Consider the following 15414-nt stretch of genomic DNA (forward strand, 5'->3'; position numbering starts at 1 on the left):
GTGTTAATTGGTTTCCCTTTTCTTTGTTGAAGAGGGTCTGTGCAATCCTTCTGCCTAGTCCGCCATCTTGCCCCGCCTCTGATTTCCTTTTCTGTTACCTGTCAACAGTAGCTATTAATTCTTCTCTCTATAAGAAAATCATATTAGTGTCTCTTTTCCTTAGAACTGTTCTCCCCCCTTACCTTTTCTCACCTCAGTGCTAGTGAGTATAATCCTAAGCCTGCTTAAGAATACGGTATTTCTTGCTCACCTCATTCTGCTTTCTTCTAAAAAAGTGCCATGTAATAGGAAGTGGATGAGTATTTTGAGTGTAATGGAAGCCCTTTTTGAACTTGAAACAAAGTTAATTTCATTATTATCAATTTATAATAGTCTATTTGTTACCATGTCATTTTGTTTCCATGATTATTTTTGGAATTTATAATTTAGAATTATAAATGTGTTCATAGGTAAGATACATGGTAGGTAATCCATTCTAAGGAACTTAAAATGTTACCTGAAATCTAAAATACTTACATTAAACAATGGTACATGTTCCTGTTTCCATACCTGAGCAGCCAGGAAGGAGCCTTCTGGATTCTTACCTACCTAGTGCTGGAGCTCTGGCATGTAAGGTTTGCTGCTAGGCTGGTGTCGTAACGGACTTGATGGAGTATTTGCTTCATTGAGTTGGCTGGCAGGCCCTGGAACCAACTGCAGTTAGTCTTGCAGCAAGGAGATTGTGATGCTCATGCTCCTTAAATCATGTATGATCATAGCAGTGCTTTGAGTTATGCTCCTGCAGATGTGACTCAAGTGTTAAGTGTTGGCAGACATGTGCCTGAGTTGGTTTAGCTAATGCTTTGAATAAGCTAATGTTGGGCAAGTCATTTTTATTTGCATTTGATCTCACATTAAAAAATCAAAACCAAACCAAACTCATTGATGTCAAGTCGATTCCTACTCATAGCAACCCCTCCTTGGGTTTCCAAGGTGGTATCTCTGCCAAAGTAGATTGCCTAGTCTTTCCTCCGAGGAGTGGCTGGTGGGTTTGAGCTGCTGGCCTTCTGGATAGCAGTCAAATGCCTTAGGTGTTTAGCAAGTCGTAACTCATCATTTAGATTTACCTATTGAAAACTAGGTGGTGGGAAGGTAGAAGCCATATGTAGACTCAAAAAGTCCAGTGAGTGGAAATAAAAAATAGTTTGTGGGGATGGGGGAGGTAGTAATTGAATCATTTTTATCAAAGTTACCAAGATCCATGGTCATTGAGTCGATTCTGATTTGTAGTGAACCCATAGGCAGAGTAGAACTGTCCCGTAGATTTCTAAGGCTGTAAATCTTTATGGAAGCAGACTGCCTCATCTTTATCCTGCAGAGTGGCTGGCGGTTCAAACCACTGACCTTTTGATTAGCAGCCCAATGCTTTAACTATACTGTTGTTGTTATGTGCCATCGAGTTGGGCCTGACTCATAGCGAAATTCTAGGCAGCTTTAAAAAAAAACTTATATACATGCACATAAATATACATATGTTTGTGATATATGTGTGTATATATCCTTTTTTATCTATTGTGTGTGCTTGTGTTCATAGTGTAACCTTGATTGATGACAAGTGTTTTTCCTTGTCTCTCTCTCTCTCTCTGTCTCTCTCCCTCTCTCTTGGAGCAGTTTTACTCTGGACACCGGTCTCCCCACATCCCATACAAACTTCTGCACCTGGTGTGGACACATGCCCGGCACCTGGCAGGGTATGAGCAGCAAGATGCCCACGAATTCCTCATCGCGGCACTGGATGTCCTCCACAGGCACTGCAAAGGTGGGAGCCTTCTGCCAAGCCCATTCCCCTACTACCCCTCAGGGTGCTGGACTAACCTTTTCCCCATGGACAGGATACAGTGGTGGTACGCACACTGGGCACCAAGGAGCTTGTGGGTGACCAGTTGTATTTTATTTTGCTAATTTTCTCTTAAATTGATGTCTTTTAAAGAGCCAAGTCATATTTATGGAATAGCCTTAACATAGCTGGCTATTACAATCTCCAGGTCAGTTTCTGTTCAGAGTACTGGGCTGCTTCACAAATGGTCTGTGGCATATTTAGTTATATATCAGAAGCAACTTAAACTTGAAATATGGTGGCTTGTTTTGATAACTGTGGTGGCATTGGACTCTGCTTTTTTTGTACTTAACTCTTTTATCTACATGAGCCGTATACAGGGTATTTGCCATAGGTATAGAATAAAACTTGCTTAATAGCTTAGGTAGGTTTGGTTTCTTACTATGAAATATAACATCCAAGCAGAAAAGAGTACTGTGAAACAATACAGTTTTTTAAACTACTACTTCAAGCCCTTGAGAATAATTGAAAGCCTTCTGTAACTTTCAGAACTCTATTTAAAAATCAGTATTTTTAAAACATATAGCTGTTAAAATGTTCATATAACAAAAAATGATGAGACTACTGTGATCTACTTCTGACATAATTCCATTTGAAAGGCCTGAAAAGAAGTGTGAGGTTCTTCTACTTACAAACCTGGCCATCATGGTCCTGCACTGAGATTGCTAGCTTATCAGTGTATGGGATGGTCATGTAGCTGAGCCCAGGATGCACTTGGTTATGTGTTGTCTATGTGATTGTGACCTTCAGGGCATCATTCAGTTTATTTTCCTTTGGGTCTTCCAGTATTTATTTTCCCATATTCTAAACATTTTGTCCCATGAAATTGAGATCCTTCTGAGTAGTACTATCTCCCTAAGTGTAAATAATGTAAGCAGCTATCAGAAGACCTAATGCCCATCCTTTATTCTTCAGTAACAATTTAACTTTTTTTTTATTAGTTTTAGATACATAGATAGAGCCACATGCACTAGCCCCATTCTCTAGTTGAATCAAAGTTCTATAGGGGAAAAAAAAATACATATATATATATATATATATATATATATATATATATATATTGTTGTTGTTGTTGTTTGCCGTCAAGTTGGCCCCGACTCATAGCGACCATATATATATATATAAAATACATTTTACATTACGTTGTTAGCTGCCCTTGAATTGGTCCCTGACTCATGGCAACCTCATGTGGAACAGAATAGACCTAACTGCTCAATTGGATTTTCTTGGCTGTAATGTTTATGGAAGCAGATCACCAGGCTTTTCTTCCATGGAGCTGCTTGGTGGGTTGGAACTGCTAGCCTTTAGGTTAGCAGCCAACAGCAAACTGCTTGGGCCACACAGGTTCTGGTATATTATGTAATACATTGTATATTACAAATACGTATTTCTTATATTCTGCTACTTAAGTTTTATATTCATATATCAAAACACATATCTAAATAAAACTTGTGTTGGACTAGATAGAATGGGATGGTACTTATCTACATATAACTGACTTGAAAACATAAGCTGTTCTCCTAAAGTTCAAGAATTGTAGGAACTGATTCAGAGCAAAAGAGATTCTTAGGTAAAGACTGAATTGGAGCTCTACAGTACTGCTTGCTGAAGTCAGGATGCCCAGTATTAAACCACCACTGTATCTAGTGCAGGGAGAGAGAGAGATGACAGCTTCCCCAGGAGGATTGGACCTAAAATTTGTTGGGCTACTTTACTGGAAACATTAATTATTCTGCATATGAAAAAGGAAATCAATAATCTGCCCTGTTATTGGGTGTTACATGCATTTTGGTGTTAAGATAGAAGTTAAGGTGCTCTTTCTTAAGAAGGAAGTTGAAAATCCAGATACTATGGTTTCTCATCAAATTACAATAAACTGGCTGGTCCCCTGCCCCCACAAGTTTCTGTGTTTAAATGGCAGATATTAAATATCCTATTAAAGTGTTATCCCCACTTCTTTTATTATGACTCTGCTGAGTAAGCTTCCTCTCTGACTTGTGCCACAAAGCTACAGTGTCTTATGGACTCTACAGTCATTTGTTGTCCTCTACCCTAGGTGATGATAATGGGAAGAAGGCCAATAACCCCAACCACTGCAACTGCATCATCGACCAGATTTTTACGGGTGGGCTACAGTCAGACGTCACCTGCCAGGTCTGCCAGTAAGTGTATGCTTTCAGCTGTGAAGGTACTGGGTGTTCCTCTGAAACACCAGAGAACATGTAGTCTGGGCCATCCAGGGCCACATACTGGGTTTTTGGTCTTGTCTGTGTGACTAATGTCACTATGGATGTCGCTTTATTGAACATCACAGTATATCTTCCAGCAATAAGAAAATCACTATTCTGAGAAGTTTTCAAAGTATTCTTTCACAGCTCTGACAGAAGAGACACAAGAGAAGTGCATGGATCACCTGAGTGCTGAAAAGTGTCCCTTTTGGGAGGCCTGTGGGCTTAGGGCAGCACATCAGGCAGCTGTGGTGAGGCTTTTTTCTTATTGTCCATGGCTAGCGTTGTTTTCTTTTAAGCTTCCTCCTACATTTCTCTGCTTTCCTTATAGTCTTTGACACCAGGAACCAAATAAAAGAGCTGCCTTCAAGGACTAGAACAGAGATTCAAGCTTTTCAACATACCTCATGTTTGGTATTGTTGACTAGCCTTAGAGAATGCAGGACCTTGCCTCTATTAACAGGAGAGCATGTGAGTCCTAATTTTTTCTGTTATTAATACGAAAATGTTACTAATTTTTGGAAGTATTTTTGGCCTTTTGAAATAAAGTAGACTTAATAAAAAGATTTTCCTGATAGAGTTTATAATCATAAGGAAAAGTTTTAAAAATAAGTGAATTTCTTAAAGCCTGAGTCCATATTAATTTTGTCTGCACAGATGGTTCTTCAAAGTTTTTTGCCTTCATGTATGACATTTTTTTAACATTAAAAAAGTTATTTTGAACATTGTCTTGGTTTTAAGCAGGCTACGTTACTATACCACATATTCCTCTACATTTGCATCTTCCTCCTTCCCTCCTCTTTGAAAAGTCTTTGGGACTTGGTGCTGTCTCTAGAGAGAGGCAAAGCCAGATCTTGGGTGATGAAATTTCTCTAAGATTTTTTTTTCTACTTTTTCTGTGGTCGTGTTTGTTGTTCTTTAAAAGTATAGTCTCTGTCCTTGCAGATAGAGTCAGAGCTCCAAGAGGCAGAAGGAATGTTTGTTGATTTATGCTTTAACCTCAGCACTGTGACAGTTTTTATTCAGTTTCATTTAAAAAAAAAAAAAACCTCTGGTCATGATCCATTAAAATTGCTTTGGAAGCCACTATGGATTTCTGCTTTCAGTTTTGTCAGGTGAACAAGCTGACAAGAAGGTTTTGCATGTAAGTGTAGCAGAGCTTTTTCTGCTATGTTGCATATTTTGTTGGGGTCATTGCCCTACACAGTTTAGACCACTATTTTGAACAGCCACCTCATTAGCCCTAAACAACTGAACTCCAGTAGTTGGAGATGGTCTCTGAGCTACACTTGTATTAAATATCTATAGTAAAGTTCCTGTTTATATATATGTATAAATGGATTGCTAGGAGGGAGTTAGCTTTGTTAGAGTACAAAGTACAGTTGGTCAACATGGATGCACCATTGATTCAGAGCCTCTGGACATAGACCTTGGGAATTTTCACTTTTCAGAAAATCTAAGTGGTTGTAAAGGCCTTCCATGTTTGAAGGCCATTGTGTTAGGAGAGGCCCTGTCCTCAGTGATTTGCACATGTTTCCCCTTCCCACAACTCCACCCAAGAGTCAGGGACAAGCTTAGTGAGAGCATTCCTGCTTAACCAGTACAGTCCACCTAGGACCTGACTCAGGCTGCATTTGAACAAAGAGGCAGAGTAGCAGAGGAATATTTAACAGCACCCCAATAGGTGGTATCTTCTGTGGAACCTTAAGTAGACTGTCCATTTTCATATATATTCTTATCTCCTTTTGCTTCTAGTGGGGTCTCCACAACCATAGACCCATTCTGGGACATCAGTTTGGATCTGCCTGGCTCTTCCACCCCCTTCTGGCCCCTGAGCCCAGGGAGTGAGGGCAGCATGGTGAATGGGGAAAGCCATGCGTCAGGTACCACCACACTTACAGACTGCCTGCGGAGGTAAGGAACCTGCCAGTGCTTCTGTGGGAAAGGAAACGCTTCTTTGTGTTGTCTCTCTTTGCCTTGAGACTGTTTAGCAGTGGTGGTTGATTTAGAGTAAAACCTTAAATGCAGGGCCAAACCAGGATCCCAGTAGAGTTTTCTTTAACATGCGTTGTGTAGAGTACTGAGGGAAGATGTGATGTTAACTTGCAAATGTCTATAGTTGACACCAAAGAGCTAATGCTAGTTTGTCATCTTTATGCACAGTGAGTAGATATTTCTGTCCATCTAGCCCTGTGCTATAGGATATCTGCATCACAAGTTTTTAGTTTCCTGATGCTACTATGAAATACCACAAGTGGATGGTTTTAAAGAAAGAAATTTATTTTCTCACAGGAGGCTGTAAATCCTAGTTTAGGGTGTTGGCTGTAGGGAGAGGTCTTTTCTATTTCTGTTTCTGTTGTTATGTGCTGTCGAGTCGGCCCTGACTCATAGCGACCCCTCATTGGGTTGCTGGGGCAGTATCACTACATAAGTAGATTGCCCAATCTTCCTTCTGAGGAGTGGCTGGTGGGTTTGAACCACTAGCCTTCTGGTTAGCAGTCAAGTGCCTTAGGCTCTATGCTACCAGAGCTCCCATTTCTGCTTCTAGGTGTCAGCAATTCTTTGGGTTCCTGGGCTTGCAGACTTATCTGCCTTTGTCATCTTCCTTGTATTTGCTTTCTTGCCTGCTTCTCTTCCTGTATTGCTCCTTACATCACTCTGCAGTGATGAGGTTTAGGACACACTCTATACTGGTAGGACCTCATTAACGTAATAAAGAAAATCCTGCTCCAAATAGGATTAAAGCCACATCTGTAATAAAGGTTGTATTCCAACACATTTGTTTGGGAACAGTTTATACCATTATGTTCCACCCTTTGGCCCACCAAAATTCTTACCATTCCTATTTTGCAAAACACATTCATTCTATCACATTATCTCAGAAGTCTTATATATCATCTCTAAGTCTAAAATGTCATCTTCTGAATCATCTGAATAAAGTATGGATTGAAACTTTGGCCATAATCCATCATGGGGCAAAATTCCTTTCCATCAGTGGACTTGTGAAACCTAGATTACAAGTTATCTGCTTCCAAAGTATAATGGTAGAATAGGCACAGAGATATTCTAGTTCCAAATGGGAGAAATCATGAGTATCAGCAAGTCTACAACCCAGCAGAGCAAATTTCATTACCTCTCAAGCGTTGAAAATAATCTTCTGTTCTCTGAGACCATGTGGCCAGTGACCCACTCTGGGCATCAATCACAGGCGTAATCACTTTAACAAAATACTGTGTATCCAAGCCCTTGTGAAAGTTAAAGGACATGTTTCCTTAGTTTGTACAAAAGAATTTTTAAAATCTTTTAAGTTTTGGTTTCCTTTTGCAGTTCATTTTTCATTCAAATCTTTTCTCCTGCATTTTGCTGTAAGCAGCAAGGAGAAACCATACTGCCCTTTCAAGACTCCAAGGAGAAATCTCCTCAGCCAAATATATAAGTTCATCACTTTCAAGCTTAACCTTCTGCCAAACATTTGAACAGAGTTCACACAAGTTCTTTGTCATTTTATAAAATTCTTATCCCTTCCTCTGCTGTCCAGTTACCTCTTCATTATTTCCTTTTAAAGCCTTAGCAGAAGCACATATAACATCCATAATTCTAGCAATATTCTCTTTATGGTGTTAAAAATAAGTAGTCAGAACACCCTTACCAGATTGCTATGTAAGTTTAATAGATAATTTCATTGGGCAACATGTCATCATAAAGTGAATCAGTGTTTTCATTAAGATTTTTAAAGTGCTATATATACAACTTTATCAGGAACTTTGAAAAACATTTTTGATTGATTAATGCATTATGTCAGAATACATAAATCTTATTTAAAAAAAGCACTGTATGTTCAAACATTATCAAAATTTAAATAGAAGCCTTGCTTAAGATAATTGTAAAGATCAGTGAACCATGATTATAAGACCTCTGGAGTCTTGAATACAGGACATGTTTTTTTAGTCTTTTATTATGGTCTGAAAGAATAAGTTTCAAGTGTTTTAGTGAGCCTGATCATCTAGATAAAATTATGAAGCCAGATAAGCTGTTTTAAAGGTCATAGTTCAAGGCATAACTATGTTGTTGTTAGTTTCCATGAAGTCATTTTCGACTTACAGCAACCACACATACAACAATATGAAATTGCCTGGGCCTGCACCATCCTCACAGTTGTTGCTGTGCTTGAGCTCATTGCTGCAGCCACTGTGTCAATCCATCTCATTGAGGGTCTTCTTTTTTGCTGACTCTCTTCTTTACCAAATATGATGTCCATTCCCAGGGACTGGTCCCTCCTTACAACATGAACAAAGTGCAAGAGGTCAAGCCTCACCATCCTTGCTTCTGAGGAGCATTCTGGCTATACTTCTTCCAAGACAGATTTGTTCATTCTTCTGGCACTCCATTTCTTTACCAATACCATAACTCAAGTGAATCAGTTCTTCTTTGGTCTTTCTTATTCATTAGCCAGCTTTCACATGCATATGACACAATTGAAAATACCATCACTTGGGCCTGATGTACCTTAGTCCTCAAAGTGACATTTTGCTTTTTAACACATTAAAGACGTCTTTGGCAGCAGATACGTCCAATGCGGTACATTTGGTATCTTGACTGCTGCTTCCCTGAGTACTGATTGTGGATCTAAGTAATGTGAAATTCTTGACAGTGTCAATCTTTGTTCCTTTAATCATAATGTTGCTTACTGGTCCATTTGTGAGGATTTTGTTTTCTTTATATTGAGGTATAATCCGTACTGAAGGCTGTAGTCTTGGGTCTTCATCAGTAAGTACTTCAAGTCCTCTTCACTTTCAGCAAGCAAGATTGTGTCATCTGCATATCACAGGTTGTTAATGAGTCTTCCTTCAGTAGAGGAAGTAGTCCATATAGTCTGGCTTCATGTAGTCCAGCTTCTCCAATTATTTGGTCAGCATACAGACCGAATAAGGTTGGTGAAAAGATACAACTCTGATCCACTCCCTTGCTGTTTAAAACCATGCAATATCCCCTTGTTCTGTTTGAATAACTGCCTCTTGGTCTTTGTACAGGTTCCTCCTTAGCACAATTAAGTGTTCTGGAATTTCCATTCTTCACAGTGTTATTCATAATTTGTTATGATCCACACAGTTGAATGCCTTTGTGTAGACAACAAAACACAAGTAAACATCTCTGTTATTCCCTGCTTTCAGCCAAGATCCATCTGACATCAGCAGTGATATCCTTCGTTCCACATCTTCTGAATCCAGCTTAAATTTCTGGCAGACCTGTTGATACACTGCTGCAACCATTTTTTGATTTTCAGCAGAATTTTACTTGCATGTGATATTAATGATGTTGTTATAGTTTCCACATTCTGTTTGATCATCTTTCTTTGGAATGACCACATATATGGATCTTTTCCAGTTGGTTGGCCAGGTAGCTGTTTTCCAAATTTCTTGACATAAGTGAATGAGTGCTTCCAGTGTGCATCTATTTGTTGAAACAGCAATGTGTATTCTGCCAGTTCTGATAGGCTTATTTTTTTTTACCAATGCCTTCAGTGCAGCTTGAACTTCTTCCTGCATTACCATCATTCTTGGTCACATGCTATGCTACGGTCTGAAATGGGTGAGTGTCAGCCAGTTCTTTTTGATGGAGTAACTCCATCCCTTCCACTGTCTTTTGATGCTTCCTGCTTCATTCAATAATTAGCCAGTGTTGTCATTGTTAAGTGCCATCAAGTCATCTCCAACCCTTAGCGACCCTATGTACAACAGAACGAAATACTGCCCAGTCCTGTGCCAGCCCCATGATCCTTGCTATACCTGAGCAAGCTATAACAGCCACTGTGTCAATCCATCTTGTTTGAGGGCCTTCTCCAGAGAATGATCCCTTCTGACAACATGACCAAAGTAGGTGAGATGAAGTCTGGCCATTCTCGCTTTCAAGGAGCATTGCAGCTGCACTTCTTTCAGGACAGATTTGTTAGGTTTTTTTTTATCAGTCCATGGTACTTAAAGTATTCTTTGCCAATTCCACAACTCAAAACCATAAACTCTTCTTACATCTTCCTTATTCATTGTCCACCTCTCACATGCATAAGAGGCGATTGAAAATACCATGGCTTGCTTTAGGCACACCTTAGTCTTCAAGGAGCCATCTTTGGTCTTAGAAAGGAAAAAAACCCACCAAACTCACTGCTGTCAAGGCTGACCCGACATAGCAACCTCTCCTTGTGTTTCTGAGGCAGTATCACCACGGGAGTAGATTGCCCAACCTGCCTTCCAAGGAATGTCTTTTGCAGTGGATTGCCCAAAACAATACGTGGTCTGATATCTTGACTGCTGCTTCCATTGGTATTGATTGTAGAACCAAGTAATACGAAGTCTTTGACAACTTCAGTCTTTTCTCCATTTATCATAATGCTGCTTATTGATCCAGTTGTGAGGATTTTTGTTTTCTTTATATTGAGGTGTAATCCATATGCAGACTATAGTCTTCAGTCTTCATCAGTAAGTACTTCAAGTCACCCTCACTTTCAGCAAGCAGAGTTGTGTCATCTGTGTATCACAGGTTGTTAATGAATCTTCCTCCAATCCTGATGTCATTTTCTTCTTCATATAATCCAGCTTCTCAGATTATTTGCTCAGCATACAGATTAAATTAGTGTGATGAAAGGATAAAACCCTGATTATCCTTCCTGATTTTAAACCATGCACCATCCCCTTGTTCTGTTCAAATGACAATTTGCCAATAAAATCTGTCAGTATTGCAACTCAGAGCTTGGATTTTTCTTCAGTTCTTTCACTTTGAGAAATGCCAATTGTGTTTCTCCTTTTTGATTTCCTAACTATAGGTCTTTGCACATTTCATTACACTATTTTACTCTGTCTTCTTGAGCTCTTCAGCTTTTCTAAGTCATCATTTATACCATTTGCTTTAGCTACTCTCCATTCAAGAGCAGGTTTCAGAGTCCCTTCTTACATCCATTTTGATCTTTTCTTTCCTGGTCGTCCTTGATGTCTTCCCACAACTTGTCTGGTCTCCTATCATTGGTGTTAAGTGCATCAAATATATTCTTGAGATGGTCTCTGAATTCAGGTGGGATATAGTCAGAGTTGTATTTTGGCTCTCATGAACTAGTTTGAATTTTCTTCAGCTTCAGCATAACCTTACATTTGAGCAATTGATCTGTTCCACAGATGGCCTGTGGCCATGTTCTGACTGATTATACTGAACTTCTCCATTGTCTCATCCCACAAATGTACTCAGTTTGATTCCTGTATATTTCACCTGGCAAGATTCATGTTGCTGTTTGTGTTATTAAAAACAGTGTTTGCAATAAATAAGTCATAGGTCTTCTAAAATTCTGTCATGCAATCTTAGACATCATTTCTATCACTAAGGCCATAGTTTTCAATTACTGATGTGTTGTCTTTGTTTCCAGCTTTCACATTCCAAAAACCAGTCATTATCAAGGCATCTTGATTGCATGTTTGATCATTTCAGACTGCAGAAGATGGTAAAAAGAATCTTGCATTTTTACCCACCACTCATCTGTCAGTTTACCATACTGTGGTGACTTTAATTTCTTCCCACCACTTGTCTGTCAGCTTATCATACTTTGATGACCTGTGTGTTGCTGTGATACTGAAAGCTGTGCTGCTTGTACTTTTTTTCTGAGGCCAGGCCCCAGAGAAGTAGGCAGGCGTGCAACTCGGGGCCTTCTGGGGTGGCTTTATTCTAAGGCCGGGCCCCGGAGAGGTAGGTGGGCGTGTCGCTCAGGGCTTCTGGGGCAGTTTTATTTAACGCCGGGCCCTGGAGAGATGGGGAAGTGAGCAGAGTGGTTTGGAACAACTAATGAAGACGAACTTCTTTGTCAGTTTGTGCCAAAGTCGCAGGGAATTCACATCTTCTGACCTCCTCTAACCACACAAGAGGAAGACAGAATCACATGACATCAATAGCCCAAGGCCTAATCCTGCAAGGCCAGACATGCTGCCTCCCTCCAGCCCTTTCATCAACTCTGACACCAGCCATTCCTCCCGCAGCACCCATCACCTTTCTGCTGGGTTCGATAATTCACTGCAGTGGCCACACACAACTCACAGATTATGGGATTTAATAAGAGAAACGCCAGGCTATAATTCAAGTTCAGGAACAACACTCAGTCTCAGCCAACAGTCTCTCACAGTCTCTCTCCCAACAGTGCATGTCTCTCAGTGTCTCTCTCAGCAATGTGTGTCTCTTGCATCTCTTTCCCAGCAGCGTGTGTCTCTCAGGAGCATGTCCTTCTCAGTCAGCAGTCAGAGAGACCTCTGCCTCTAAGAGGCCTCCTTTTGAGCCTGGCAGAGTGGCCAAACTATCCAATCATAACATCAGAATTCTAAGCACCTGAGAGAGAGCAAACTTCCCAGAACATTGCTTTGTGCCACTCCCAACAGAAATACCCCCAGTGGATAACATTTACAATCAGGAGCTCCTCACTTGCTCACAGCAAATTCCACCATGGAGTTTACAAAGACTTATGGCTAGAAAAGCCATACCAGGTAATTTACTACACCACGGTTTGTCATATTGTGATGGCTTGCGTGTTGCTCTGAGGCTGGAGGCTGTGCCACCAGTGTTACAAAATGCCAGCAGGGTTACCCGTGGTGGACAGGTTTCAGCAGTACTTCCAGACTAAGACAGACTAGGGAGAAGAAGGTGGCCATCCACCTCTCAAATATTTGACTGATTAAAATCTTATGAACAGTAGTGAAACACTGTATGATATATTGCTGAAAAACTTTATGAATAGCCCTGAAACATTGTCTGATATGGTGCCAGAAGATGAGCCCATCAGGTCAGAAGGGACTGGGGAAGAGCTGACTCCCAGAGTAGAGACAACCTAATGATACGGATGGGATAAAGCTTTTGGGACCTCTACTGGGTGATGTGGCACAACTCAAAAAGGAGTAGAACAGCTGCAAATATCCATTAATAACTGGAACATGGAATGTAGGAAGTATGAATCTAGGAAAACTGAGAGTTGTCAAAAATGAAATGGAATGTATAAGATCGATACCCTAGTGCTAAAACGGCAAGGAGGCCACATGTTCTGACCTCCTCTAATCCCACAAGAGGAAGACAGGATTACCATCAATAGCGCAAGGCCTATTCCTACAAGGCCAGCCATGCTGCCTCCCTCCAGCCCTTACACCAACCGTTCCTCCCAAAGCACCCACCACCTCTCCTCTGGGTTCGATAATTCGCTGTAGTGGCCACATAAAGCTCACAGATTATGGGGTTTATTAGGGAAGCACCACAGGCTACAATTCAAGTTCAGGGAAAATGCTCAGTCTCTTTCCCAGCCCACCGTCCCTCAGCCAACAGTCTCTCACAGTCTCTTTCCCAGCAGTGCTGGTCCCTCAGTGTCTCACTCAGCAATGCGTGTCTCTTGCATCTCTTTCCCAGCAGCACGTGTCTCTTTCAGGGGCGCGTGTCTCTTTCGGCAGCACGTCTTCCTCAACCAGCAGTGAGAGAGAGATTTCTGCCTCTAGGAGGCCTCCTTTTGAGCCCGAAAGGGTGGTCAAACTAGCCAATCATAGCATCAGAACTCTAAGCACCTGAGAGAGAGTGGGCACCTCCCAGAACATTGTTTTGTGCCACTCCCACCAGAAATACTCCAGGTGGACAACTTCAGCAATCAAGAGCTCCTCAGTTGCTCATAAAAAACCCCACCTTGGAGTTTACAAAGACTTATGGGTAGAAAAGCCACACTAAGTAATTTACTACACCACACCTAGTCGTTAGTGAGCTGAAATGGACTGGTTTTGGCCATTTTGAATCAGACAACCATATGATCTACTGTGCTGAGAATGACAAATTGAAGAGGAATCATGTGGCATTCATTGTCACAAAGACTGTTTTAAGATCTGTCCTGAAGTACAGTGCTGTCAGTGATAGGATAATATCCATATACCTATAAGGAAGACCATTGAATACTACTGTTACTCAAATGTATGCACTAACCAACAAAGCCAAAGATGAGGAAATTGAAGATTTCTACTAACTTCTGCAGTTGAAATTGACAGAACATGCTATCAAGATGTACTGAGTATCACTGATGACTGGAATGCAAAAGTTGGAAACAAAGAAGAGTCACCAGTAGTTGGAAAATATGGCCTAGGTGACAGAAATAACATTGGAGATCATGTGATAGATTTTAGCAAGACCAGCAATTTACTCATTGCAAATGCCTTTACACAGGAATCAGGTTGACTACATCTTTGGCAAGAGGTGATGGGGAAGTTCAGTATCTGCAGCTGAAACAAGGCCAGGAGCTGATTGTGGAATTGACCGTCAACTGCTCATATGCACGTTCAAGTTGAAGACAATTAAAACAAGTCCACAAGAGCCAAAATATGACCTCCTGAATTTAGAGACAATCTAAAGAATAGATTTGATGGATTTAACACCAGTGACTGAAAACCAGAGGAATTGTGGGATGACATCAAGAACATCATCCATGAAGAAATCAAAAGGTCATTAAAAAGATGAGAAAGGAAGAACAGGACAAAATGGATATCAGAAGAGACTCTAAAACTTACCCTTGAATGGAGAGACGGTAAAGCAAATGGAAGGAATGACAAGGTAAAATAGCTGAACAGAAGATTTCAAAGAGCAGCTTGAGAGGACAAAGCCAATTATTATAATGAAACATGCAAAGACCTGGAGTTAGAAAACCAAAAGGGAAGAACACACTCAGCATTTCTTAAGGTGAAAGACCTGAAGAAAAAATTTAAGCCTTGAGTTGCAATAATGAAAGATTCTGTGGGCAAAATTTTGAATGATGCAGGAAACATTAAAAGAAGATTAGTACACAGACTCACTGTACCAAAAAGAATTGGACAATGTTCATCTATTTCAGGGGTGGCATATGATCAAGAACCAATGGTATTGAAGGAGGAGGTTGAGGCTGCACTGACAGAATTGGTGGTGAACAAGGCTCCAGGAATTGACAGAATACCCATTAAGATGTTTCAACAAACGGATGCCGTGGTGGAGGCACTCACTCGGCTATGCCAAGAAATTTGGAAGACCATTACCTGGCCAACTGACTGGAAGAGATCCATATTTGTACCCATTGCGAAGAAAGGCGATCCCACAAAATGTGGAAATTATGAACAATATCAATATCCCTTGCAAGTAAAATCTTACTGAAGATAATTCAAAAACAGTTGCAGCAGTATATTGACAGAGAACTTCCAGAAATGCAATCTGGATTCAAAAAAGGATGTGGAACAAGAAATATCATTATTGATGTCAGATGGATCTTAGCTGAAAGCAAAGAATACCAGAAAGATG

General features: G+C 40.5%; 1 protein-coding gene across 1 annotated transcript in view; it reads left to right on the plus strand.

Annotated features, from left to right (window-relative positions):
• Positions 1 to 15414, plus strand: part of USP22 (ubiquitin specific peptidase 22) — a 138076-nt gene that overhangs the window by 94071 nt on the left and 28591 nt on the right. The window contains exons 6-8 of the mRNA XM_007941438.2: positions 1651 to 1798; positions 3933 to 4038; positions 5860 to 6018. Coding sequence (XP_007939629.1) covers positions 1651 to 1798; positions 3933 to 4038; positions 5860 to 6018 — 413 coding nt within the window. The remainder of the gene's footprint in view (positions 1 to 1650; positions 1799 to 3932; positions 4039 to 5859; positions 6019 to 15414) is intronic.

The sequence above is a fragment of the Orycteropus afer genome, unplaced genomic scaffold (assembly GCF_000298275.1).
Source record: "Orycteropus afer afer isolate SDZICR_OR568_19922 unplaced genomic scaffold, OryAfe1.0 scaffold00080, whole genome shotgun sequence".
Lineage (NCBI taxonomy): Eukaryota > Metazoa > Chordata > Mammalia > Tubulidentata > Orycteropodidae > Orycteropus > Orycteropus afer.